This window comes from Glycine soja, chromosome 13 (assembly GCF_004193775.1).
Source record: "Glycine soja cultivar W05 chromosome 13, ASM419377v2, whole genome shotgun sequence".
Classification (NCBI taxonomy): Eukaryota; Viridiplantae; Streptophyta; class Magnoliopsida; order Fabales; family Fabaceae; genus Glycine; species Glycine soja.
Window position 1 is genome coordinate 22,850,317 of NC_041014.1, and position 27,515 is coordinate 22,877,831.

The window sequence follows — 27,515 nt, forward strand, 5'->3', positions numbered from 1 at the left end:
GTTAGTTATTTATAACATAATTCAAATTAATAGAAACATTAAAAAATATAGAATATCCAATCCAATATATCTTATTTATTTGATATTTTAGTGCATAACATAAAGTACAAAATAGGTATTAATAATTAATATTAATATAATAAATTTCGATCAATTTATCAAATAGATATCTATTTGATTATTTCAAAAATATTATTATTGTAAATTTTAGTAAAGTAACTAATAATAATTAGGAATTTCATATTTCTAATTGACTCATAAAAAAAACAATACCAAAGATAATAAACCAGTAAAACGTCGAATAGAATCCAATGACTAAAACCCCTGATGGTTTTGCACTTTTATTTCATGTATAATCTTTGTTCAACATCAGATATCATACAATCTGACGGTTAAGATTGAATGTAGGATGGTATAACCAATATGATTTAGATTTCACTCCTACATATGGTAAAATCACCATAATTTCGACCATAATGAACAACTTCCTTTTTTTTTCTGCTGAAGATAATGAACAACTTCCTATTCCAATCTTCCTCAATGTTGCTCAAAATGGGAAAAAGAATATAATCCGGTCATTTATAGTTCTTTGACCTCAGCCTACCTACGACCTTTGGGTGGTAGTCTCCTTACAGTCACTTCAAGTGAGTTCAAGTCTTCAAGAATATAATATTAGATATTTCAAACACATGTAGTGAAGAACTTCATGTAGAAACGATGGTTTTCCACAAATCCTTGTTAAAAGTTTTAACGACTAAGAAGCTATCAGAGACACTAATTGTTGTTCCACTTCTTCCCAGTTCTTAACTTTGGTCACCAGAGGATGCTGATCAACAGACTCGTTCTTGCACCAAAGATATGAGTTTTCATAATCAAAAAGTAAGACTCTAATTCCAACATCAGCACACTCTATGGCATATCGTGGGTTATCATCAATAAGAACCTTGGCTTTTAAAGACCTGTCAATAGTAGTAGACCAGGAATCTATCACTAATTAAACATTAGAAAAGAGAGATTGAATTCTCTTCTGTTTATGCAGTTATTACTGAGAAAGTAAGTAGAAAACATGCAATACATTAAAGAGCATTAAGGGACTTACCTACAAATTTCTGACTTTGGTCTTGACACACCATCAAGAGCAAAGTGGTTACCGAAGTGAATCTCACGAAACAGTCCTGGATAATTCTTCTCTATCCACTCAATTGTGCGGTCCTTGATTGCATTCTGCCGTGATCTGATCATACAATAATACCTCCAGTTAGTCAATGCTTACAAGATTCCTTTACAGGTTGATGAAAGTTCAATACCAAAAGCATACGTTACAACTGATAGGCTACAAAATCTTGATAACTTCTGAAGAGCCATCTGAGCACCTGGAAGAGGATGGATCCCTGACTTGAAATATGGTGTCTTAAAAAACTCGTGAACACGGATATCAGCTGCAGAACAAGATATAAGAGTTTGGTGAAAATCAAAAGAGAAGGAAATAATTTATATCCAACAATTTCCATAACTAAATGAATAGCAAAACCATTCACAAAATGTGATATGAAAATCTGACAGATAAGTTACCTTCATCACGTGAACAATTCCATATCTGCAACAGAAATGAAGGGTGCATCAGACTCCACATACAAACATGCACAAATTCACAACAATACAATGATGGCTTAATGGGCTGTAAGAAGTGTTGATTATCTTTTTATCAATGAAGTTTTATTTAATAGCACCACTAGTGCACAAGCCAAATACACCTGATGCAGAACTCAGAGAATTACCAAAGCAGACAAATAATACCTTGCAGAACTCATACACGTGATACTCAGAAACTGAATAATTTGATGAATATCGATCTGCAATGAACTTGTTGAGAGCTGACACAAAGTTTCCTAATACTGTTTATATGGGGAAAAACATCAGAAGAAGAACAAAAGTGGATAATCCAAAAATTAAAATTAGTATTAGTCATTCTAGGCAAGATTTTGACGAGGTAAGATTCAAGCAAATACACATGTAAAATGCATTAAGATAAGCTTAGAATAAAGTGAGATATCATCTGTGCGTTTCATGGACCCAGGAGCGGACTTTGACTTCAGTTTCTTAATTCTTCAATTGTATGTTTAAGTTTGAAACAATTTTTTTATAAAAAAAAAGAGGGAAAAGACATCAAGTAACGCAATTCTCCTTGGAAAAAAGTCAAGATTCTGCACTAGGTCTACATAATTCATATAAACTATTAAGTTAAATGACAAAATATATAAAATTATGAAGAAACACCATAATATAATAAAAAGAGTACCACATTCATACATACCCTCATCAACATCAACAGCAACCACAAGTTTCTGGGATAATCGATGATCACTGAAACAAGGAGGCTTAGCAGGACTTCCATTTATAGATCCATTATCAACCTTAACCAAAGTAGCATCACTCTCATCACTCCTAACAGAATTCCTTTGCTCCAAATCAGCCAACATCGGCTGGCGGCGATTCGATGCAAAGCCACGGGACCTTGTCTTTGCCCTCACAAAGATCCTATCACTATTACCACTGCAGCTACCACTAGTGTCAAAGCTACAACCTCTAGTACCAAAACCAATGCTTCTGCTAACCCCAAAAACATTAGCATAAACAAGATTACGGAGAAATGGGAAAGACAGGTAGCTACCACGATCAGAAAAAGAAAGAGAAGGGTACTGAGAAAAGGCCTTGCTCAAGTGGGAACAAGGATCATAACCAACTAAATAAGCCATAATATTGTTATGATAAAGGTGATGCCAAGTTTGCTGATACAAGTAGCGCACAGGGCCTTCACAACTCTTTAATCTAAACATAATAACACCAGAATCTTGCTCTGATATTCAAGCATCACCATTAAAAGAAAAGGAATAAAAGAAATGAACGGATAAATCTCAGAGCAAAAAAGGCAATATTCTCTTTGTAAAAGAATCAATCCCAGAACTTATTGAATTGAACACTGCGATCACCAAGGACCAATCTTTTCGCGGTCAAGCTCGTTCGGAGTCAAAAGGGTATCCACCAAATCCAACCGACATAAACCCTAGAAATGAGAGTGCGAAATCCGAGGCAACCAATCCCAATTACTACCCAGAAAATGGGAGTGTTTGAAAATGATATGATTCGTGAAAAGATCAAATCTTACAATGCCCCGGATCCAATAAACAAACACCCAGAAGAGGAAACTTTGATGGGTAACGATAATGAGGGAAAAGCTGAGAAATTTTGGTCCAGCTTCAGAAGAGTTTCAAGAAGATGCTAGAACCTGAAAACTGAATATGCTCGAAATCATAGACAATGAAGAATAATCTTTGTATATGGGTGATTTGATTGCTTCTAATCCCTCCTTAGTGTTCAAGAGTTAAATTCAAATTTTTGGTTTTCTTCGTTATATAGAATCATTCGGTGTGTAGAAAAATAGACGACATGCACTGAATCTGAGACTACTTCAATAGATTAATTAATCTTTTTCTTAAGTTGATAAAAGGGAGAATTTAAAGAGAGAGTTGAAAACAAACGTTGAAAGCTAATTGTTGGTTAATACGGAAATTAGGGCATCATTTTCGATTACCCATTACAACTTTCTTTCTTACCCATTACAGAAAGTAATCTCATGATTGTGAGCTAGTGTGATTATTTTGGATTATGATATGAAAAATGTTAACTAGCATCTTATAACGAAAGATTAAAAAATTTTAAATAAAAATATTTCTATTAGAAAATAAAAAGTTATATTATTTAAGATTTTTTTATTTTATATAATTTTCATATTATTTTTTCCCTGAACTAAAAGTAGTTTGTGATATTTAAACAATTTATAATTTTAAACATGTCATCAAATCATTAACATTTTAGCTTAATTGTATATTTGTTCACCTATTTTGTCTATTACATAAATCGGTCTCTTTATTTTTTTAATTTACTATTTAAATCTTCTTATATTTTAAAATACATTATTAGTGTGTAAAGTTGATTTTAAGTTTTTAACATTTAACTAACCGTTAACTGTTAAATTTTAAATGTTGACTATATTACTATATTATAAAGTGGATTAGAATCATGGTCCTTAAAATAAGAAACACTCTAATATTTTTACACCCAACTGTTTATTTGAATATTTGTTACAAAATATAATATTAATATAAGTTTTATGTGAAAATAATTTAAAATTAATTTTTAAATTTATTATAATTTTATATACTATCTTTTAAAATATAATATATAAGATTAAAATCTATTTTCACATAAATTAAAATATGTATATTTTCATAAGTTTTATTTTTATTTTATATATTATATTTAACTTTTAAAATGATACTTAATGATAATATTTTTTTATCTATATTAATATATTTATGTTATTTTTTTAGAATACAGACAAAAAAAATAATTCCATAAATTACATATATAAATATTTTAAAAAATAGAAAATATTGTCATTTTTTTAATTATGTATCTTTAGTATATAATTTAATTCTTTAAAAAAATTATTACCTGATTAAATAAATTTAAATATAAATAAAAAATACTATTATAATAAATAACAAAAATATTTTAATATAAGTAAAAAATAATGTGATTAAATTACATATATAAATATTAAAAAGGTAATAAAATACTCTCATTTTATGAAATTATAACTAAAAAAAATATACATTAAAAATAAAATTTATATTATATATTTACTTCATAAAATAAGTTTTGAATAGTGAAAATATAATATAATATATGAAATAAAAATAAAGTTTATATAAGTATACATATTCTAATTTATGTGAAATCTTATATATTATATTTTAAAGGATAATATATAATATTATAAAAATATAATAAATTAAAAAAAATTGAATTTTGAAATATGTTTACTTAAATTTGTATTAATACTATATTTTGTACCAAATATTTAAATTAGCATTTGAGTGTAGTAATAAAAGAGTATGTGTTTCACTCCAAAAATTTAACGGTCAACAAGGTTAAAAAATAAGAAAATTCAAATAATAATTTAAAAAAAGAACCAATTTAATGTAATAAATAAAATAGGGGAAAGAATTTCAGGCCTAATATTTTTCACTTCTTTTTATATTTCTCTCACTTTATCAGCTTTCAATAGGTTTTGGGTGTCAAAATATATTTATGCGATTATTTTATTCAATTATTAAGCGAAAAATGAAGATTCTTTTGTGTGGATTTTGTTAACTGAGTATTTTTGTGGATTTCAAGCCATATAACTTTCTCTTGTTCTAAATGTGCATAAGATTTCCTTTGGATACGATACGGCTAGAAATGTTATTAATATAGTAAATTTTATAACACTCTCCTATTATTTAAAAATTATAAAATTTTATAAATCTCACATTTTATTTAATGATTTTTTAAAAATTTTATAAATTTAAACCGATGAAAATAAACATATTTAAAAAATAAATATGTTAGACAATGTATTCCTTCCTACACTCTTCAAAAATATATAACTCTTTGCTCATAAAAAGTTAAAAACAAATGTAATGTTAACTCTTTCTATAATTTTTCTTTCCAAACTTTTTAATACTACTTCATTAAAAAAATATTGATTGTGCCTTAAAATATTTAAACATTAATTCCAAGTAGAAACTGGTGTCCCAGAGGCACGTTGATATTTTTTCAAAAAAATGATTCCAACACCAACAAACTGAAAAAAAAAATTGATACAATAACAGGATCAGGGATTAAAAATTGAGTCAACTTGAAGAACAAGACCAATTATTCATTCATTTGACCATGTATGAGATTGAAAATCTACTCATTAGTGAGAATATACAAACAATTACAAAGAAAGGAAAATAAATAAATGAATAAATTAAAAAAATTGGCGGCATGAACTTGTGAAACTCTGCATAACACAAACGAAAAAACTAAACACAAAGCAATAACATGACAGTAAAAATGAAGCTTGACACCAGCATGACCATTGAGTGTAGTTTCCTCTCTGGTGCAACAGAAGAAGAGGTGGACTTCTTTTCATGCTTCCCCAGATCGATCATGATCTTAAATTGACAAGAGCTTTGAGGTGGTGAAGGGTTTATGTTAGTGATGACAGAGAGACCATTGAAATTGCATGCACCTTTTTGCTGATTCATGGCCTGATAGTACATGTTGAATGCATATGAAGCATTGCCTCTTGTGTCTAATCCACTGCAAGATGACCCTGGAGAGAGGCTTGTGCAATCAGCATATGTGCATGCTTTGCTCATGCTCTCAGCTAAAGCATTAGGGTCAACATTTGCTTGAGTTGACATCACACACCATTGCTTTGGCAAATACCTCACCCCTTTTGCACCAACTAGTTGCTTTCCACCACCCAAATTCAAAGGGTATTTAATGGATCCATCAAAGTTGAAGACACCCCAATGCCTCTCAAAAGGGCCAGGCTCAATGCTCTTGGCATCCTCATCTATAAATCCAAACAAGTAGATATCTGGTGGGGAAGGTCTTTTGGGGCTTCCTTGTCTTTTCACAATGCGGTCAATTAGGCCTTGGTTGAACCTTCGAGCATTCTTGATGTTGGCATTGGCTGTTCCATCTGTTGGCCATCCAACCTCTCCAATGATGACAGGCATTTGGCCAAAACCATTCTTCTCAAGGGCTGAGATGAGGGTGTCATAGTTTGCATCAAACACATTGGTGTAGGTTATGGAGCCATCAACAACGGGAGCAGCTGAGCCATCAAAGAAGGCAAACTCTTTTGGGAAGTGGGGATCAGCATCAAGGCTGAGGAATGGGTAGATGTTGAAGGTTAGAGGCCCACCATTTTGGCTTAGGAACTTTATTATGGAGATCATTTGGTCATGAATGTCAGGCCTGAAGTTTCCACCTGATGGAAGACTACTGTCACTTTGGTAGACATCAGCATTTAGAGGGGTTGTCACCTTCACTTGCCTGCCTAATCCTGCTTTTATAAGGGCTGCTTGGATGTTTTGGATGGCTGGAAAGGTTGAATTAACAAACCGGCCATTATATGTTTTGAGAAAAGCCTCATTCCCCACAGCAACATACCTAGCAATTTTGCAAACACCGGTTAAATATGCAATTATTCATTTGCAACACAAATATATTTTGCCCTTTTAAAATGGAGAAAATAAGTTATGTATTATCATCCAATCATAACCTATCATGTATGATAAGTTTATTGACTTATATGATAACTATCCTAAAAGTCAGATTAACGTGATTAGTAATGGGATGACAGTGTGACTGTGTAAAACTGCTTTATGTACATGGTCATTAATTGCTTTTAAAATGACAGCACAACAAGGATTGGAATAAAGAGATAGTGTAGTATTATATTACCTTATATCAACCCCATTTTTGGATATGTAAGAGGACACGTTTTGGTTGACCCATGCAATGGCAGCATCGACATTGGAAGCAAGGGTTGCTAAGAGGTCATTTGGTATGCCAACCATGACCTGAATGCCAGAATTTCCTAAAGCCTTGAGTGCTGCGGGATCAGCCTCAAAGAGCTTCACTTGCTTGAATCCATTGTCCTTCATGAGTTTCACGGTTATTTGAGGTGGAAGGGGATGTGTTAAACGCGTTCCCCAGTTGCAAGCAAAGCCATGAGCACCCTTTGCCAAACCTTGGCTTAGAATGCAAAGAGCTAACAAAACGCACGTAGTAAAATGTTGGAGTCCCATGTTGTCTTGTTTTTTTTCTTACCTTACCTTGACTAATTACCTATGTTTCTGAGTCCCCTCTGTTCCCAACACTCACCTATATGAAGATGATTATTCTCAAAGTGGGGGAAAAAATAATGTACTTTTATTCAGTAGAAAGTTACGTAAAGAATTGCATTTAGACTCAACAAAACAAAGCACTGGATTCCTAAACCCATTGGGTGACACTAAGCCAAGGCATAACATTTTTATTTTATTTTTTAAAATGCTTACGTGGTAGGAGAGGGAGAACAATCTAGCAAAGAAAGGTAGAATCACACTAAAAGGTAACCGAAAAATTCAAATGCAATCCATAAGGGTAAGCCAAAGTTTATTTTTAATTCCAATTATTCCCTACTGGGTTTAGGATTGTCTATGGACCGTAGCAGAATCAATTTTCATTTCAAACTAAGAAACCAGACTTTTAAGAACGGAAAAGAAAAAAAGCAACTTTTTTTTTTATCGTCCAAGAACAGCTGAACTTTATCTTGTTGTTTTCCCATTTCTATGTCGTCTACTTATTTATTATTTATTATCGTGCTTATTTTAATTTAATACTATATACCTAGGATCGTATCGAATTTCCTTATACAGATACGTTGAAAGAGAAAACTACAGTACTAATTTTCCATCACGCCATAACAAAAGGCAATAGCTTCATTAATAATCGTTTTCTCTTTTCTTAGAAAGTTTCATAGATTCCATTTCAATCTCGAATTGGAATAGCTCTAATTGACATCCAACGAACAATTTGGAGCTGCTCTGCTATGGGTAGGAATAATGTAGAAGTGGGCAGGACAAGACCAATGAACTTCTTAGTAGAGAAACAATTTTTACCCATAAAATAAGTTTTGCTTTTTAGAGTTTGAAAACTAAAAATAGTTTTTATAAACAAAAATCAAACAGATTATAAAACTAAAAAACGCAGTCAAATACACTTGAGTAACGCTCTTGTTCAAACTTTGCAAGGTTGTCATAAATGTAACAATTTATATTAAATTTGCCATGGTCAATTGAAATGAAAAGTGCAAATATTGTAAATAAAATGAATAAATTGTGTGCAATTTTAATCTTGTAAATTCTATTCTTATTAAACTCCAGCATTTTAAATTAAGTAAAATTACTTCTGTAATTAATTACTTTCTACCTATAAAAAAATTAAATTACTTATTTTTAATCTTTTTTTTAAATACATCATTTTAAACTAACAATCCAAACCATGATTTTTCACCTTAAAATTAATAAGCACTTAAATTTCCACTCTTTAAATCCCAATGCCATGCCTTAAAAGACTTTTACTGTAGAATTTTCATTAAAATATCTAATTTCCAAACTTTTAAATTATTTCATATCCCAAAATCATTGTAAACCTCTATATATTTGAATAAGAACTATTAATTCCAGAATAAAATCAAACTAATTAAATTTAAAATAATAGATTGGAACGAAAAGCGACTAATCGTGCTTAATATACCGAAGGCAAGCTTGTTTTTTTTTTTCCCTTACAACGTATCATCTTCGTTGTTTTAGTGAAGTTTACAGTTACAAGTATATGGATTAACAAGTTCCAATCCAACTCAACTTATATGATACACACGAACTGTTATGAAAGGAAGAGAGCAACAACAATGGGCACAACAAGCAATTAACACTGAAACAGAGAAACAGATGCAGCAAGCAGACACAAGGGAGACAAGCACAAATCAGAGGCCCAAAAGGAGAATCATCAAACCTCAGTTTGAAAGATTTTGTATAACCAATTCTGAACAGGAGTGTTAAGCTGGCAGAACTTAATTGGCCAAAGGAGCATATGCTGTCTGCCATATATGTTTCTTTCTGTTATTTGCTAAATTCCATTAGTGCTGTTAGTACAATTTTAGAATTTGGTTAACAACTTTTCATATTTTGGTGCTTATATATATATATGAACGAATCATGCAATATAGAAATCAAGCAAAAAAATAATACAAGTCTTTCCTTCCTTCACCTTTTTCTTAACCTTTTTCTTAGGAGGTTCCTAGGCCTCCTACTCTAGGACAATCACCTTGAGCTGACCCCAGCTCATAACAAGAACACATTCATAATTCATTAAAAGGCAAAGATAAAATATCAAAAACTGGCCAGCCATGTTATGTGATTAAAATATCAAAAACAGGTGGATTTGCCTTCCTATAGCTGTCCTTTATGTGAATCTGAAGAGGAACATGTCAGCCATGTTATGTTCTCTTGCATCAAAACTAGGTCTTTGTGGTGGGATGTTTTGAGTTGGGTTAATAGAGTGGACCCTTTTCCCATAGAGCCAAAGAATCACTTTATGCAATTCTCCCACACAAGAGATGGAAAGTGTTGTGGATAACCTTGTCCATGATGATTTGGAAACATAAAAATAGTTTGGTTTTCAATAACCAGACTTTCAATCCTGTAAATCTCATGGATGAAGCTTTATTCCATACTTGTTCCTGGTTAAAATGTACAGAGAAAGACTTCCAAACTAAGGCTTCCAAACTCATTTCAATCACTGGTCAACTAACTTGAAGGATGAATTATCTTAGAAGGGACTTGACCTATCTTGTTTAGCTTATTCTCTTTTTGGATTTTTTAGTTGGGTTCGGCTATCTTTGTCTTTGTATCCTCTTGATTGTAATTCAGTACACCTAGTGCTGTCTCTTATTATAAATTAAATTCTATTTTTGCTGTGCAAAAAAAAAAAATATCAAAAACTGACAGTGAGAAATCAAATCAACTCGTAAAGGGGTAACATCCAAAATAAAGGCATGAAGTCTGAACATGTCAAAAAATAAATAAAATAAAAACGAAGAAATGGGAAAAGGGGGATAACTGCTACTTTTTTTTTTTCTAGTATACATTATGAATAGCAAATAGTTGATATTCCTTCTCATGAAAGACAAGGGTTTCACATGGTATACATCTGTTATCATACAACAAAAGACTGATTCGAAACCTCAATCAGAGCTTTCACCTATTGTCCAAATACTGCACAAACAAATTGAGTCAAGTGCAAACAAATATTGGGAGGTCAGATGAAACCAAATTACATTTCTATTTCTTTTCTACAAAACTGTTAGTACAATCACAAAATTTCCATAAAAAGATTAATACAAAAAAATGCCACCATATTTCTTCTTTCCAAGCCAGCTAAAACTGACAACGGCAATACCCTGGAGTTTATATCTGAGAATCCTAACAACGGCATTATAAGACAGTTATGGTAAAAGAGCTTTCAGTTGTGCTTGGCATAAATCACCAAGAGCTCCCCGAACGTCCATCTGATCACACAGGATTATCAGCGGCATTATACGACGGTTATGGTAAAAGAGGTTTTAGTTGTGCCTGGAATAAATCACCAAGAGCTCCCCGAACATCCATCTGATCAAAACAAAGGATTATCAGTTCATCACATGAGGCATTTCTTAACACCCCCTCCCAAAAAGAAAAACAAAAAGAGCTAGGTTCTTTAATGGAATCCAGTATTTTAGAGGAATTGACAGTGTATCTTTTACTGGTAATACATAGTAATTTCCTTAAATTAGAAAAAGATATATACACGTTGTCATTAGAAATTGAAATCACATTTAATCTATATTTTGATGGCTTTCTTATATTAACAGCAGTATATTCCGAGTCTCTGACTGTTCAACTGTTCAGCAACTCTACCAAACCATACTATCAGAACTAGTTCTAATCATCCAAATACAAAAGTAAACAAGATGATGCTGGAGGACTAGCAGCGGTAAAACCAAAATATTGGTGCTACCTTTGGCTTTAACAAGATTCAAGTTTAATATCAAAATGGTCCTAATTGTCATTTTTTTACATCAAGTTGAACATTTTTTGGGTATTTATCATTAAAGGACCAAACTAATGAGTGATGACAATGATATCTTTGGAAGATCAAAATGGATGTTTACTGTATTTAAAATGAGAAATGCTAGGGATTAGTTTTAATACAGTTAACAAGAAATCAATTTTGGTTAATTTAAGTCAAATGTGTATTAGTTACAAGTGAAATCCATGCCACAAAAAATACTCGTATTGCAGAATTGCCTCTAAATAATAAGCAAGGGAAGGTACATTAAAAAAAAAAATATACACATGCAAAAGTCTTTTTAGGTTCAATTATAATTTTGGTCCCTATACCTAACTTTTTGTTTTAGTCCCCTACATAAAAAGATCCTACATTGTGGTCCTTATACACCAAAAAAATTAAAAATTGGTCCCCAACATTTACTGAAGTTATAACGGAGTTAGAGTATTTTTCTTGCATGGACTAACACGAAAAATGACATGTCATGTGTAGAAAGCAAAATATAGAGTACTTTTCATGGAGGGACCAAAATGTGGCATAATTTTCTCTGTACAAGAACTGATTTGTAATCAGTTTTTCTTTTTCATATAAAGATCAAATTAAGTCATCTTTACGTGTAAGGACTAAAACCATAAATGTTGTCAAGTGTAAGAACCAAATTTATAATTAAACCATACTATCATTAGCAATTGCAACAAAACAATGGTCAAACAAAGACACACACCTAAAGGAGCCAAACAATTACCTTTCCATCTTTAAATTTCAGGCAAATTCTGATATGTTTTCCTCATAGTAAAGGATATTTAAAGCATTTAATGAATCTCATTCAATTATTCTATTTTTATTGACATAAGCATATAGCAAACACAACCAAATAATGACCTAGGAAAGGCATACATATAGCAGCAGCCGAGGAATCCCAAAAATTACTTATCAGTTCAAAATAATAACTATTTTTCTTTCCAAAATGTAAGTTGAAAAATCAACTGGTGAAAATCAATTAGAATTTTTTTTAGGTTTGTCCCCATTGTAAATATCATAGATATTTTAGGATGAGAAAAAGATCTTTGTATCTTGATATTTATACTTTTTTGTTTATATTGTTTCTTTATTCCTCTTTTTAGGCTTAGTTGTTTACCCTATAAAAGGGATATTAGAGCTTGTATTGGAAACATACTCAATATATCAAAGTTCCTTTTCTTTCAATTGTCCCTGTCTCAATACTTCTTCTGATGGAATAGAAAATAACTTCAGTTTTATACAGTGAGCATCCATTCCCTTAAATCTTCATCCATACATTACAGATTACACACAAAGCAAAACTATCAATTAAATGCAGTCTTGACTAATTGTAGAAACAAGAAATACCTGGTCACAGCAAACAAGTTTTGTTAGCAAGGGGTAGAATTCTCTTAGATGTCTTCTGAAAATCTTATTGTTCATAAAACACATGCTTTGAAGCACCTGAAAAGGTTAATAAATATTAGTTTATTAGCACAGAAGTGAACACATAAACTTAAGCTGCAATGAAACTAATCCAATTAGACTGAAAAACAAGCAGATAAAAACTCAAGCCGAGTACCCCTTTTAATTGATTTGTTATAGAAAAAGAAATAAAGACACCTGTATCCAGAGCATTTGAAAAATAATAATAACAAGAAGAGAAAATAAACTGAAAGAAATGAGAAGAAAACCAAGAATGTAGAAGATGGATCCAGCCAGTTTTTTTATATACAGGACATGGCAACTACCTTAAAAAAGCCACAGGCAGAGCATCATTGATTATATGGCCGCATTTTTTTATGGCAGCAATGCATGCCAGTCAAGACAGACAGCTAGAGACTGGAGAGATTATGCTTCTCATGGTATGGAAGAAAGATTTAGCAATTTTTTATGAGATCTAAACAAAAATCAGTCTACAAATACATTATTTATACATACATATATATATATATATATATATATATATATTATTTTGAGATTAAAGGTGATCCGTGATCCACTATCAGTTTATGCAATCTACAAGCAAGCAAGTGCCACACCATGTTAAGGCTTTTCATCAACAATAGAAGCTTAAAACAGTTTCTAAACAGGTGAGGTGGCATAATCTGGTTCACGGGTAGTGTAAAAATCTTTACACAGATAAACAATAACTCTTTTATGATAAATTTTATTTAAACATTAAGCTGCAATATTTACAATATTCACTAAACAATTAAGGCAACACTATGATACTGAATAGAAGGCAGGTGAATTTTCATATATTATCATGGAGAATAAACTTCGAACCTTAACAATGATGGGAGCGCGCAGTTCCAAGACACGATGAATATCCATGTTAGTGGTTTCTCCAGTAATTGACTGGAGGTCGGATGCCTCCCTGAGCACCTGTTCACAGAAAGACACCAGTTTCTCCTCAGCTAACCTTTCAAATTTCACTTCTGAATCAGAATCTTGAGTAATACTCAAGCCATTAACTTCTGTAGAGTCCACATCTTGAAATCCAACAGACTCTGGACTTTTTTCTTTTTTTGTTTCAAAACCATAAGTTGCTTTTTGTAAGATGTCCAGATATATGCCAGTACCAGCTAATTCCTGGCGAAGAAGATTTATTGGTGGCCTGTCCAAGAATAGTTTAGTGAACCTTAAAGTCCTACATTCCAATTGTAAAGAAATTCCAACAGAACAAAATTAAGACAATTAGATACTGAGTATTGTCTTACCTTTCATCAGGAATTTGGTGCATACGAGTTCTAAGATTGGTGGATGAGTTATATGAAGCAGCAAACTCCAACAAAGACAGCAAAATGTCCATTATAGAAACCTTCTGTTGGGATTTTAATTTTGTCCAGTATTTCTTCTGCAAATAATTAGAAAAACATAGTTGGAAGAAGATATTGAAGCTTATCCTCTTCAAACTGACATTGACTATCACAGCCAGGTTAAAGGCAAAAGTTTCATCTGACTATCAAACTCCCCCCATCAAGAAATGTTTTGCTAGGATAGGAGATGGGTTCCAAAGCTTCCTCCACCACCAAATCTATTTATATTTAAACAGGATGGGTCTCAAATTACATTCTCCCTCTTTTCCTCACATACAGTGTGAAGAGGTACTTCCTCATACAGACATTTTTCCAAGACCTTTTATGAAAGAGGAGGAAAAAGAAGGAAAACATTTCCCCCTTACCCTACACAGACTCGAGCAATCAAATAGTTGGCAGCAAAGTCAACCAAAAATTTCACTTCTATTTCAAATGCAAAAACCTTGAAAACTTTTCGGGTTACAAACCTTTTTTAACACACAAATTTAGGGAAACCTAAAAATGTGAGATCTGAACATAGAAAAGATATAAACATACAAACCTGAATACCATCAATTGCACCAAGAAGCAATAACTGTGTAATGCACTTTCCCCTGACAGTTACCAGCAAAGGACTCTCCTCATTCTTGGTATCAGGCTCTACAGCATCAGCAACCTAAAATGGAGTAAAATAAGAGATGTATTCACATAATAATAAAAGTCAGTGCTACATTGTCACTGTAGATATCATGATACCTTAATTGGAGAAGATGATTGAGAAGCATCAGATATATGGCTTTTAGATTTTGTGAGATTTCGAAGGAAGAGATTTTCCATATTTCCCATAATCCGTTGACCTAAGGTTTGGCTCCGCTGGAAACCTTCTCCATCTGCAGCTTTGGGAGTTCTTCCTGATGGAGATGGAAGGCCTACAATAATAAACAACTTCTTAATACCATCAAGCAAAATTCATTTCCGATAACCCAGTGAATCCGAACCGATCCATGGTTCGGATCAAGTTAAAAAATTTCAAATCCGGTGAGTTTGTATAGGAACTTGAAGTTCTCTTTTGAAAATCCAATCCGATCCACCCGAGGCAAAATCCAATCTGAACCGATTAAAATTAATTGGATTGGATAGAAGTCATGGTTCTGAGGCAATCCGACTTGTGCCCGCCCCTAAAAGTAGTCACTAAGGCCCCACCATGAGATGTGGCAATTTTGAATGAGATAATTCACGTTTTTATTCTTTTTCTCGATAAGCTAATTTTTGTGAAACTAATCTATTTGATAATTGATATCACTTCTCACTTATCTGACTGAAGACATGCACATGTTTAAACAGCACCCAACTAAATTAAAAACAAAAAACTAACCTTCAGACTGATCTACATTTGTCTGTGATATAGAATCTTCCACTCCATCAGCATTTGTATTTGAGGATGCCAGTGGAGACAATTTCCCATTACTATTGACATCAAGTTGACGGTCACCAATTACCTCATTGTCAATAGACCTTGTGGTCCCACTGTCACCTGCGTTGCCTTCAGAATCACTAATAATGCTTCCATGGTTCCTCAGGTTTTCAAAACTTAACACATTAAGCAGTTCTAGAGGTTGTGTAGTATACGAAGCATCTCTGGAGATCAAGATTAAATGAATGTTTTACAGTTGATATTAGAATAACAAAAATGAATCTTCAGAAAATAGGAAAAAATTTACACCTTATGCTTTTAAGTAGTGTGTCCCAGTCACTTTCACTGAATTGGTGTCCACCAACTTCAATGAGATGCACCAAAGCACCAAGAGATATTGAGACCACTGTTTGATCTGTCTTTTTGGCACAATCTAACAACAGACCCAGTAGTGGAGGCAACATAAAACAAACCTCCTGGAAACAAGATTCCTCATGAGTAATCTTTTTAAAATTTAACAGCAATCAGATAAATGCTGAACAGAATGGTCCAAATTTCATAAATAATTTATAAGATAACAAAAGCATCTAATATAAGAAACTAACAAAGTCAACACAGGCCATTTTCCAATTAAAACTGTAAGACTGTCTGCTAACTTTTTTCTAAGCAAAAATTTCAAATGTATGCTTGTTAAAGTTACAAGAATAGAAAACAAGACTGTTTTAATTCTTTACCTTATAGAATGTGTTGAAAAGGTTGCATAGAAGCTGAAGTGAATGTATGCTTGTTTCACGAAACCAATCATCATCAGGAGAAATAAAGCCCTCTTTCCCAGCATGTCTCACATGATCAAAAATTGGAAACAGAACGCGATGGAATATACTCTCCCAAAATGCTGTGGAGAACTTGCTACCTCTTTCATTCAGTAAATCAAACAAGACTTCAAGTGCACAACTTCTGACCTCTTGCCTTTGATCTGATGTTAGATCAGATAAACCAGCCAGCATTGGGAACCAATAATGCTCCGTTACATCGAAAGTTGCATCCAAAGTAGCATCAATAGGCATTAAAGTACCTCCAGGAATAAGACCCTTAAGCAGACAAACAAATAAAACCACTTAAAAAAGGGGCATCAAGGCAGGAAAGGAACCAATAATTGACAGTAAAATAAATAAATATTTTCCAAATCCTGAAACAATGTACACTTCAGCATACATCACACAAAAGCAATGGTAGATATCAATGCAATATCAAGCCAGAGCTTTTCTTTTTCTTTTTAATTAACTCTGATACCATGTAGAAGTTCATAAAATTTAGAGAGAGTAATCTGAATGTTTTCATTGTTATGGATTTATGTTTACAGAAAGGTGTTCATAAAGTTCATAGGTAGAGCCCTGGCTCTAACAGACTGACAGCCGTTGCAACTAACTCAACAGCTGTCATAACTAAGGAGTAGCACTAAGCTACTTGCAGGTCTATACTACTTGCAATAGGATAGGACCTATACAGCATATACACTATCACTGAAATGTCTCATCTTATGAAAAGATTGAGGATTTGGAAAAATAATATTAAAACATTGTATCATCTCTGTACTTTGAGAAATCATACCGCCAGAAAAACATACCATAGAAATAGATCCTAGATGAGGGTAGTGGATGGATTTTGATATAAACGTCTACCCAGTTTCATTCTATTGATGTGTGCGTGTGCATGAATGCGTGTGTGTAATCTTCCTATTCAGAAAAGTAATTTCCTACAGATAACCCAACAAACCTCTGCCAGACGGTCCTCACAGATCCGCAGGAGTGCAATAGCCTTCAAGCTAATACGATGTGAAGTTTTATTGTTGGCAAACCTGATCAGACAATTCACGCAATCCATGAAACAGTCTCCCACTACTTGATCAAAGTGTTCTAAGATGACTGTAAAATGTCCATGTGTTAGATACACCACAAATGCAATAGTAGACTTAGACTGCAATAACAAAGACAAAGACAAAGAAAATTATTCTTACCCTGCTCAACATTTTCAAATGCACTCTCGACAATTGATTCCAATTCATCATCTGCAGAAGCTGTAAAAATCATAAATACACTACGCCACCCAGACTTTATGCTTCCAACCTTAGATTTTATCATCTGTGATAGGCAACAGTGCCGGCTAAATTTTAGTAAATATATCCAATGATATTAACCTCAAATGCAAGAATCAGGATTCAGAACTTATTCCCACTACACCTGGACAATGCAGTCAACAATTAGCCTCCTTTTGGATTCACTTTGACTATTCCGCATAAGAACAACAAATGGTTTAAGAATATCATTTTGGAAAGAGAAATTGGCCAGTTCAGCACGCTCCAAATACTTCATACTAAGTTGTCTTAGAGAATCTATGGCATACATAGCAATTTTCTCATCATGATGACTCCCTGCTGATATAAAGTGATTTGCTAGGACAGACCAGATTCTAGCCCAGACCTGAAAAACATAACAATTAGAGCTTAGAAATGCATTCAGAGCAGCATCAAAAGACAATATTATTACAAGGGATAGAAGCACAATGATAATGTTTACAGATAGCTTGAGCAAAACCATATTTTCAAATCATTCCTCAGTGGCTATAAAAAATTTCATACACATGTACATATATGTGCACTCATTATATATGCATAAACTAAACCCAATTAATAAATATAAATGGCTTTTCCACTAGAAAAGCAATACATTTGAGCCAAGACATTGAAAACAAAAAATTAACAATAATACAAGTCCAATAGCTCAAAAAATAAAGTAAGCAGAAAACCCTACCAAAAGCAATTTATAAGACATGAAATGTCAAAATGATGAAAAAATATGCACTTCGCAGTTGATAAAACATATACCATTCGTATTCGAGCCATATTGTAATAACTAATTTCAACAAGCTTCTGCAAGCTGAAGACACGAGCTGGAGTTTGTTTTAGCTCTTCAGCTGATACACCACAGAGAGCAGTGAAGAATTCCACAACTGAATCACTAGGTAGTTTAACACTATTCATGAAAACTTGTTCTGCAGGTTTTGCAGCTAATTCTTTCAGAGATTGAACAACAGCATCCTTGGAGATTTGGTTTGACCCATGCATAACAGTGACAGAAATTGAAGGAGTTGATGTTATAAATTCGAGGCGAGAAACACATTCCAGAACTGCATTCCATGTATCTTGAAGAGCGTTCATGTCTGAGTCACATAGAACCAACAGTGTACGCAAAGCTTCCACATTTTTACTGCGCATTTCCTTGGGGGCATGCAAGAAAGTAAACCTGAGGTGTCAACAAAGAAACTAATGAACATTGTCAACTGTACCAAACATCAAAGTTGCCATCCTGTATTCTCATCCACAAAGCATGAAACTTACCTAGCATGTCAAAATAATAATAATAAAAAAAAAGCAAATAACTTATGATAATCACAGGGACAGTTTTTTTAGGGATGTGGGATGGGGGCTACAGGAACATATACCTGACAAGAGATGTTAGAAATGCATATCGCATGGTATCCATTCCAAGCACAAACGTAATATGTATGCCAGCTTTAAATCCCTCCATCAACAAAACAACACGAGGCTTATTATCACCTTCCTCCATAGTTACAGAAAAAGTAGCAAGCAAAGGCCATCCAACGGCTTCAACCATGGGCCTTACAAGTTCAATCTGCTGGGCAGTGTAGAAAACTCCTCTTTTCACCCCTTTATTCCTGAATATAGCTTGTGTTTTCTTAATGATGGCCTCACTTTCAGACTTGGCATCTCCGGATGACTTCCTTTTTGGGAGTGCCAGGTTAAGAATACTGACAAGGCGTCCTTCTTCACCCTCTGGCTTCTGTCTGCTGCTTTTTCCAATTAAAGATGTGTCATCTTTCATTTTAATCTCCTCTTTGACAATGGAATCATAGATCTCTTCTAGTAGCTCTTTAGGAGCACACTCATCCGGATCATCCCTGGCATTCATGCGAACAAAATCCGACTTGGACATCTTGGGCCACACCATTGGGTTATGAGCATCAGTATTTAACATAATAACAGCATAAGCTAGAACATAAGCTGTATCTGCATTTTTAAAAAGGCCAGGATTGTCTGCACAGTATCTGCCATAGACAACAAGCACCAAGACACTTCTATTAGTACAAAAGATATAAATTATCAGTACAGGTACAAGGTATCATGCCCACGAAATATAAAGTATAAGTAGACATTATGCATGGCAATCAACTAAGATTTGACACCTTATAAAACACCCTGAGACATCTTAATCTCAGTCCACATGAAGCAGAATAATTAGGACTGTCAGTTTTCCTTTTTTCCCACTAGGTTCAAGGAAATTAATAACTGACTTGCACAATGGTCAAACAAATCTGTTGATAGAGCATAAAATTCTTAAAAGCAAGAATGATGATGCATAGTTTTTGGGCACATAATCATCTATCAAAATTCAGCACTAAAGGAGATTCCAATACAGATGCACAAATGAATATGAATACATCTAATTGTCCGATCACAGTTCAACAGGCAGGCAAGCAGTCGCCACTCAGGTGAGGGGAATGGAGGCAACTTGCATGTACAAAAAAGCCATTACCTCTCTGCAAACTTTTCCATGATTCGGTCTATCTTTTGAGCTTCTCCAGGAAGTCGGAACCCTTTAAGAAACTCCCTGATTGCAGTATCAAATTTAAATCCAGAAAATTTCATGGAATCTACATAAGCATGCATCACAGCAAGGGGAAATTCTTCATGTTGACCTAAATAGTCACCAATTGTAGCCTGAAAGCAACCAACAGTTATATATTCCAGACCAAACTTGGATGCAATGGTAGATCAAAAATTAAATTATACTAGAGAAGGTCACAACCTTGTCCAAATTGGGTGTGTTTTTCAAAAATTGAGCAACTGAAGCAGGTGTGTTTTCCACCAACTTAATTGATATTAGATATTCCACCCCCTTCATTGGTTTTCTGTTGAACTAAAAGATTATTAAAACCATAAGTCAGCCCCCAACATAGCTTCATCATTATGCAACAAGAGGTTAAGAGTTAAGACAAATTTCCCTTCCCTGTTGAAAAAGATTAAACAAAACATGATCAATACCTCAGCAATGGCTGCCTCCAATGTGGATTTATGAGCCTTAGCCTTCTCAAAGTCACTGGTTACATCTTCCCTAGATCTTATTTCAGAAGAATCTCCAGCTGAAATCCCTTCTTGCTGATTATTCTTTAACTTTTCCAACTCCCTATGTGATTGCTCCCAATCAACTAGTGATTTAAGCACACTCACAAGACCCTAGGAAGGATAAAAGAAAATGGGATCAATAGGCAACTTTATAAAAAAATTCATTCAATGAATTACTGATTTCCAACAAAAAGGCAACAACTAAACCTACTTGAAGTGATGAGCCTTTAACTGAAGCTGTTTGAGAAAGAGCAGCTGAATTTGGATCGGTATTTTGAGTTCCTTGAGCTATTTTGGACAGAGTAGTAACCTACAAATTGAATAGGAAAATAACAGAGATTATTATTATATTTACCAAAGAGGTCATAACTAATTTACATGCTGTCTATAATGCCATAAAAGATTGCTCTGTAAGATAATACCATTCGTTCAAACAAGTTTGGTGCCTCAAGATCACAATCATAATTCACAAAGATGTCAACAAGCATCTGTGGATCCTTACATACTTTCTCTAACATCCTGCAAACCCACACTAAACCAAATTAACAATATGGAAAAGGAATGGCAAACAACACAAGAAATTTCATTAACAAAGTTTATAATCAAGCAATATTTTAATCAACCAGGAAGAACATTATACCGAAGAACACTAAGTTTTTGGTTGACAGGAAATTCTAATCCATCCAGTGGTCTAAGAACAATCAATGGAAAGAAGATGCCTATTTCACCCTGGAAACAAAATAGAGTAAAAACAAGTGAGACATCAAATTAACATTAAGAAGCTTCTGCAAAATCTACAGAATGACATACATACTTTGAGACTCTCCCTGAATCGCAATAACAGCACCAAAAATATTCCAGTTGCATACTGCCAAGAAAGAATATCAATATCACAATTTACACATGGATACTTTACGCAAAGAAAGGTAATGCAGTTCAATAAAACCTGAAATATGACAGGGGATTGTGAAACTGAAGCTCGTAACAATGCATATGAAAGATATGCCTTCACTGAATCAATAAAATGGAAGTTCTTTGTAAATGAGTGGCTGACTCCCTCCAACAAACCCTGAAAAATAACATAAGAAGCATGTGACTGAACAGTCAAAATAGTAACTGTCAAAGAATGAAAAGTTTGAATATCAAATGGGAAGAACAAGGATGGAATATTTGTTCCTATCCTATCTACTCCCACTTAATGATATAGTCAAGCCTTATAATCGGAAGAATTGAAAATTACATTAATCAACAATACAAAACGAGTTGTGTCATCTATTTTCTGCTCAACAAATCGTTTTTTGAACTAACAGTACAATAGCAGTAGCTGGCAGTGGTACAGTGGATATTTTTTCAGAGCCTTTTAAGACCTTGACCCACTGAATTATTGAGGCCATCTATTGTATTCTTCACCTTTCATTTTGTATTCGTTTTCATTTTGTATTTTGTTTTGAAGGAATCTCTGTGTCTACCTACTAGGATTCATTCACATGGAAGCTTTCAAAGAATGATAAAAAAAAATATACGATGTCCTCCTTGCATAAGGCTCTGCATTAAATACAAATAACAACACCAAGACAAAATATTATAAATTTTCTTTCCTTGCGTTAGAGTGCATTAGAACAATGCTTGAGTAACTTAGGTTTTCTTGGCAGTTCCACAGTTAACCTGACAGTTAACCAGCTGCCAGATGGCACAGTTATTTAGGTGGTTCACTCAGCTTCTAACTACAATATATCGTTCTAGATCTCAACCAAGGGTAAAATCATTGAACAACACAAAGGCCCCATTTGGCTAAGATTCTCCATGAAAGAAAATAAGAAGGGAAAATTAAATAAGCTTGTCTCATAAACTAAAATTAGCTTATGTACAAATTAAAATTAGCCTTTTGGATAAGCTAAATGATTTTAACTTCTCCAAAAAAAAACTGATTGTAACTGCGGGAAAAGCTTATTTCTTTTGTTCTTCTTATTTCCTCTCCTATAAGCGATTACAAAGAAGCTTATCCAAACAGGGCCCAAGTCTGTCACATAAAATAAAATGTACTAGGCACCCACAAGTTGGCCCATAAAATAAAGCAAATAATTACTTCTGCATGACTACAAGTAATATAACATTCCAATGCATTATCCTGCACCTATTAACTAACTAGTAATTGAAGCTGAAATCACTGTATAACCTGAAGAAGCTCAAGCGACAATATCCTCGTCTTCGTTGTAACTTCATCATTATCTTCCTTCATACCCATCTGTCAAATAAATTAAGAAGTATATGTAATGTTCACAAGAAATTAACCACAATGCCATTGTTAAAGTGAGAGAACCAACCTTGCAAAGAGTGCGGAATACCAACAAAGCATCACGTTGTACTATACTCATGCTCTCCAAATCAATCCCACTTGACAGAAGATTAATAGTTAATCAACTATTCAGAGTAGATCACACAATGGATATCCCAAAGTACTATATCATATATTCATATTTTATACCGTGTTATCTTTTTACCATCTTCAGTATGCACTGCCTTGTCCAGTACCGCTTCTAAGCCCTATACAAGAAAACACAATCTTGTCATAATAAGGACATGATAGGGTTCAATACAAACTATGCAATTAATTTACCTTTATATCAGCACCTCCAGCAAGATTCTGAAGTTCCTCAAGAGATGTTGGAGATGCATCCTTGGCTTGACTAAGTGCATCACCCAAAGTCATTTCTTTTTCATTTGAGTCTCCCGTTGAAGATTCATCAGATTTTGAGTTTAAATTCTCTGCTGAAGCTGCCTTTGAAATTGTATGCCCACTGGAAGCAGATGACGCTTCGACCTGGAAATTTTGATAGGCAATACTAAAAAAATTTACTACAAAAGCCATAAGCCAAATATGCTTAATACTAAGAAATTTAGATGCCCCACTGGATCAGTTTCCATTCTCCTGAAAGTGATGCTGATCATCTGTGTCAACATTGCCTTCGACGTTGCTTGGTTTATAGGACTCTTGCTACAAATCCAAAAACAATAAATCTCAGTATTATAGATTAACAATAACAGCTCTTGAAGACAGAATAGAAATGATTGATACCTATTCAGAGCAATATTGTAGCATACTCTGATAACTCCCAGTAAAGGTTCGCCATGTACTGAATGATGTAAATAAGGATTCAAAAATCATACAAAAAAGAAGAAAAAAGAAATATATATACATATTAAAAACAAAGAAAGGAAAGCAGCCCAAAGCATCTTAGAATGTATTAGTAATCTTGTTTTTTCTTTACACAAACAGTTTGGCACCAACTGATTTCCAATCATGCCTAATTCGAGTACTTGCAGGTCTCAACTTTCAATCTCATAGTACTTGAATTTGATAAAAAGAGGTACAATAAAATGGCGAAACAAGTCAAACAAAAACCTAGAGGCAAGCAGCAGAACCCTGAAGCTAGCAGCATAAAGGGGCAAAAGGGGCCCTAGCTCATTAAATTATCCAAGCTCATTCTTCAAACAAGTCAACCCATCAATAATTGCCTGAGTAACATGACGTCATAATAACTATTGTGAATCTTCAATTGCAACTACAAACCAAGTTTATATCCCAGAAACATATTCTAAAGGAAAATAAAGGCCTCTAAAAACGAGACACTTCCCCTCAAACATCCTTCCCAACCCAAAGCGAAAAACATCATCAAAAGGTAGAGAAATACGTGATCTAAAGGAAGTGAATCCCTGAGAGATATACTTCCAAGACGGAAAGCAAAGTAGATTAATGACCAAATTCTAGACAAAAGCCCTTATGACTTTTTCAGAGAAAAACAGTACTACAACATAAAGGGTAAATCGATCTAACATTTTGCCCTGAATAAAAAGGCAGTCAAGCCAAAGTAAATTAGCCCTTCCAATAGATTACATGCAATGCTGAGCCTACTCTTTTATAATTGTTTCCCACTAACTCAGCTATGGTCATAAAATGTGTGTAAAATTCTCATTAACAGAAGAGAATAAAATGTATATTAAGCTTCTTTAGATAAAACCTTCGTCTAAGTTTTAAATAAACATTACATTAATCATTTAAATTACAAGTAAAGAATTTCTATTTTATTTATCACTCTAGAATTTGAAAGATACCTTGAACAGAAATTTATATTATTTTATGTCTGTGACACATGTTATCAGAAGACAGATAAAAAAACAATGGATTCTTTTTTTCACAATAAACATACCTCTGAATTTAGTAGAAGCCACAGCAGTAAGAAGAACCTTCAGCACTTGGAGAATAGTACTGCATGTTGGTTTTTAAAAATGAATAGGTATAACAGGAAATATATATCTAGTAATGCATAAGCATTAAATATGCATAGTGGTTTGCATACCTGTCAGGTGATGAATTGTCAACACAACTGCAAGCCATGTTTAGAATGTCTGTAAACAATGGGACATTTTTACCACCCTCTAACCCAGGATCTCCCTCCAAATGGTCATACGCAATAAGTTTCTGTATTAACAATAGTTACACATAGTAAGTGACCTAGTTAGCATGAAGAAATGCCATAAGGACTGGTTGAACACCTTATTGATCAGATTCAAGAAAGCATGCACGTACATGAAGACAATCCAAAGCAGATTCAAGGATTTTCAAGTTCTTAGTCTCAAACGCAAGACGAAGAGGATTTAAAACAAGCTCTGCATCAGCTCCTTCAAGAGTATTCCCAGCACTAGCCAAAACAACATTAATGTTTCCAATCTTAGGCCTGTCATCTGAAGCATGCTCAGCCTTCTGGAACTGATCTGCTTCTGTCCTAGTTGCCGCTCCACCTTCAGTTTCATTCGTGCTAGTACAAACCAATATAATCCAAACATTGAATTAACAGAAAGCTCGATCCCATTCCACTAACTAAGAACTATCCGTTACTCATTTGCCATAACTAAATTTACCTAACCTCCAACAACAAAATTTCAAAACGCAACATCGTCCTAACTGTGCTTATTCTGAAAAATCTTACCTCCCAGATTCAGCTGAAGGTGCAGCTTGATTGACCTCACTCTGCTTTTTCTGGCTGGCCTGTTTCGTTATATCTGTATCGAAAACATAACTAAATAATCAATGGCATCACCATTTACCAGTAGCATCATAACTAGATGAACTAAAGAATCAATGCCAGCAATCGACCACTGAAGCGGATAACTATCTTATCACAATCGAAAAGAGAAAGCATCAAATAGGATAAAAAAGCGTAAGATAGAGAATGAAGCAGTGGATCTAGGGTTGGGACCTGTGTAATTCTGAATAGCTTTCTGAAGTTCGGGAAACTTCTTGACAGAAGAACACTCCTTGAGAATAGAATCGAACGCTCGAGTGACGAAACCCCCGGCGGCACCTCCGGCCATTTTGTCTCACTCTCTGGCGGCGACCAAATTGCGCTACGGCCGCGCGCGTTCAGGTCACGGACGGTGTGGAATTCGGAAACGGAATGCGGGCGAATCAAAATTGAAGATCATCCCAAATCGGAAACGAGATCGTATTGTAACGGGGAATGTGTGTTGTCCGGCGGCGACGAAATTGGATGCCGGAGGAGAGGGATAATTGAAGCTGGGAAGAGTGAGAGAGAGATCTGAGAAAATGGAGAGAAAGAAGGGCGTAGATCTGTCTTAAATGTATTTATGTCTGTTTTGGTCACGCAGAGCCAAAACAAAACTAAACTATTCTAATGTTTCCCCAAGCTGAAGATTTTAGAACATGCCTCGTAACTAAATTTGTGGAGACAAGGGGCTACTGTGCAATACACTTTTTGTTTTTTTTTTCACCTTTTAATTATTATTTTTTTGGTATAATCTTTTTTGTTTTCTTCATTTTGGGCCAACAATGTATTGGACTGATCAGATTCGTTCTGGATCTGTGTTTGGGCTTTTGTATAGAACATGCATGGCCACCACCAACTCTGGTGAGAACCCAATATATAAAATTAAGGTGTTTGTGTTAAGATTAACTTTTTTTTTTTTTGTGTTAAGAGATGTAGTATATTGTTATCATTTTATGTTTGTTATTAAGTTTTAAAATAATATTATTCATGCAAAAACTATTTTCTTTTTTGTTTTGGTATAACTAGGAGGTCACACCGGATCCGTCCATTTTTTGGAAAAAGTATACTTCCATTTGCAATTTCATATTTAAGTCAAGGACTGAATTTCAGATCTTAATTAAAGGATTCAAATGTCATCAACAAATTTTGGTATATTATTTTAACTCATTTCATTAACCTTCATATTTAAAATTTACTTCTGTGTTGTAAATTATAAATTAGAATATAAAATGAGGCTCTCATTTTTTTTACTTTTTTAATTCTTTGTATAAATATGACTTTATAAAAATCATATGTTAAAAATAGTTGACGATGTCATACTAATTGATGAAAAATTTTAAAACATGATTTAAAAAAATTACATGTGATTATCCAGTTAATTTTTTTCATGGGTTAACAAGTCAATAAATTGTTAATGTCATTGTTATATCATTTGTTAGCAATGTTACTTGATAGTAAGGACTAAAATAAAAAATTATAAATCTTTAAAAGAC

The 27,515-nt window shown here is 33.7% G+C and overlaps 3 protein-coding genes across 3 annotated transcripts; all 3 read right to left on the bottom strand.

Moving 5' to 3' along the window:
* Nucleotides 1–304: 304 nt before the first annotated feature.
* LOC114381050 lies at nucleotides 305–3,596 on the bottom strand. The gene is made up of 6 exons (XM_028340226.1): nucleotides 2,315–3,596; nucleotides 1,798–1,895; nucleotides 1,573–1,597; nucleotides 1,319–1,439; nucleotides 1,100–1,234; nucleotides 305–959 (listed from the first exon to the last, which is right to left on the bottom strand). Exons 1-6 carry the CDS (start codon nucleotides 2,835–2,837, stop codon nucleotides 755–757), a joined length of 1,107 nt encoding a protein of 368 aa, XP_028196027.1. The 5' UTR covers nucleotides 2,838–3,596; the 3' UTR covers nucleotides 305–754.
* A 2,128-nt stretch (nucleotides 3,597–5,724) lies between these two features.
* Nucleotides 5,725–7,751, bottom strand: LOC114381497 (glucan endo-1,3-beta-glucosidase 5-like). The gene is made up of 2 exons (XM_028340767.1): nucleotides 7,348–7,751; nucleotides 5,725–7,053 (listed from the first exon to the last, which is right to left on the bottom strand). Exons 1-2 carry the CDS (start codon nucleotides 7,692–7,694, stop codon nucleotides 5,913–5,915), a joined length of 1,488 nt encoding a protein of 495 aa, XP_028196568.1. The 5' UTR covers nucleotides 7,695–7,751; the 3' UTR covers nucleotides 5,725–5,912.
* Nucleotides 7,752–10,535: 2,784 nt separating this feature from the next.
* On the bottom strand, nucleotides 10,536–26,676 carry LOC114382239 (brefeldin A-inhibited guanine nucleotide-exchange protein 5-like). Its single transcript, XM_028341521.1, has 33 exons — nucleotides 26,215–26,676; nucleotides 25,945–26,017; nucleotides 25,545–25,773; nucleotides 25,315–25,436; nucleotides 25,165–25,223; nucleotides 24,033–24,090; nucleotides 23,867–23,951; nucleotides 23,574–23,777; nucleotides 23,442–23,500; nucleotides 23,281–23,350; nucleotides 23,133–23,201; nucleotides 21,903–22,025; nucleotides 21,771–21,824; nucleotides 21,597–21,685; nucleotides 21,379–21,475; nucleotides 21,168–21,266; nucleotides 20,876–21,067; nucleotides 20,640–20,750; nucleotides 20,367–20,551; nucleotides 19,255–19,878; nucleotides 18,638–19,055; nucleotides 17,994–18,233; nucleotides 17,771–17,894; nucleotides 17,530–17,678; nucleotides 16,488–16,844; nucleotides 16,063–16,229; nucleotides 15,715–15,977; nucleotides 15,096–15,268; nucleotides 14,902–15,015; nucleotides 14,262–14,398; nucleotides 13,828–14,158; nucleotides 12,907–13,002; nucleotides 10,536–11,099 (listed from the first exon to the last, which is right to left on the bottom strand). Exons 1-33 carry the CDS (start codon nucleotides 26,327–26,329, stop codon nucleotides 11,037–11,039), a joined length of 5,349 nt encoding a protein of 1,782 aa, XP_028197322.1. The 5' UTR covers nucleotides 26,330–26,676; the 3' UTR covers nucleotides 10,536–11,036.
* Nucleotides 26,677–27,515: the final 839 nt, after the last annotated feature.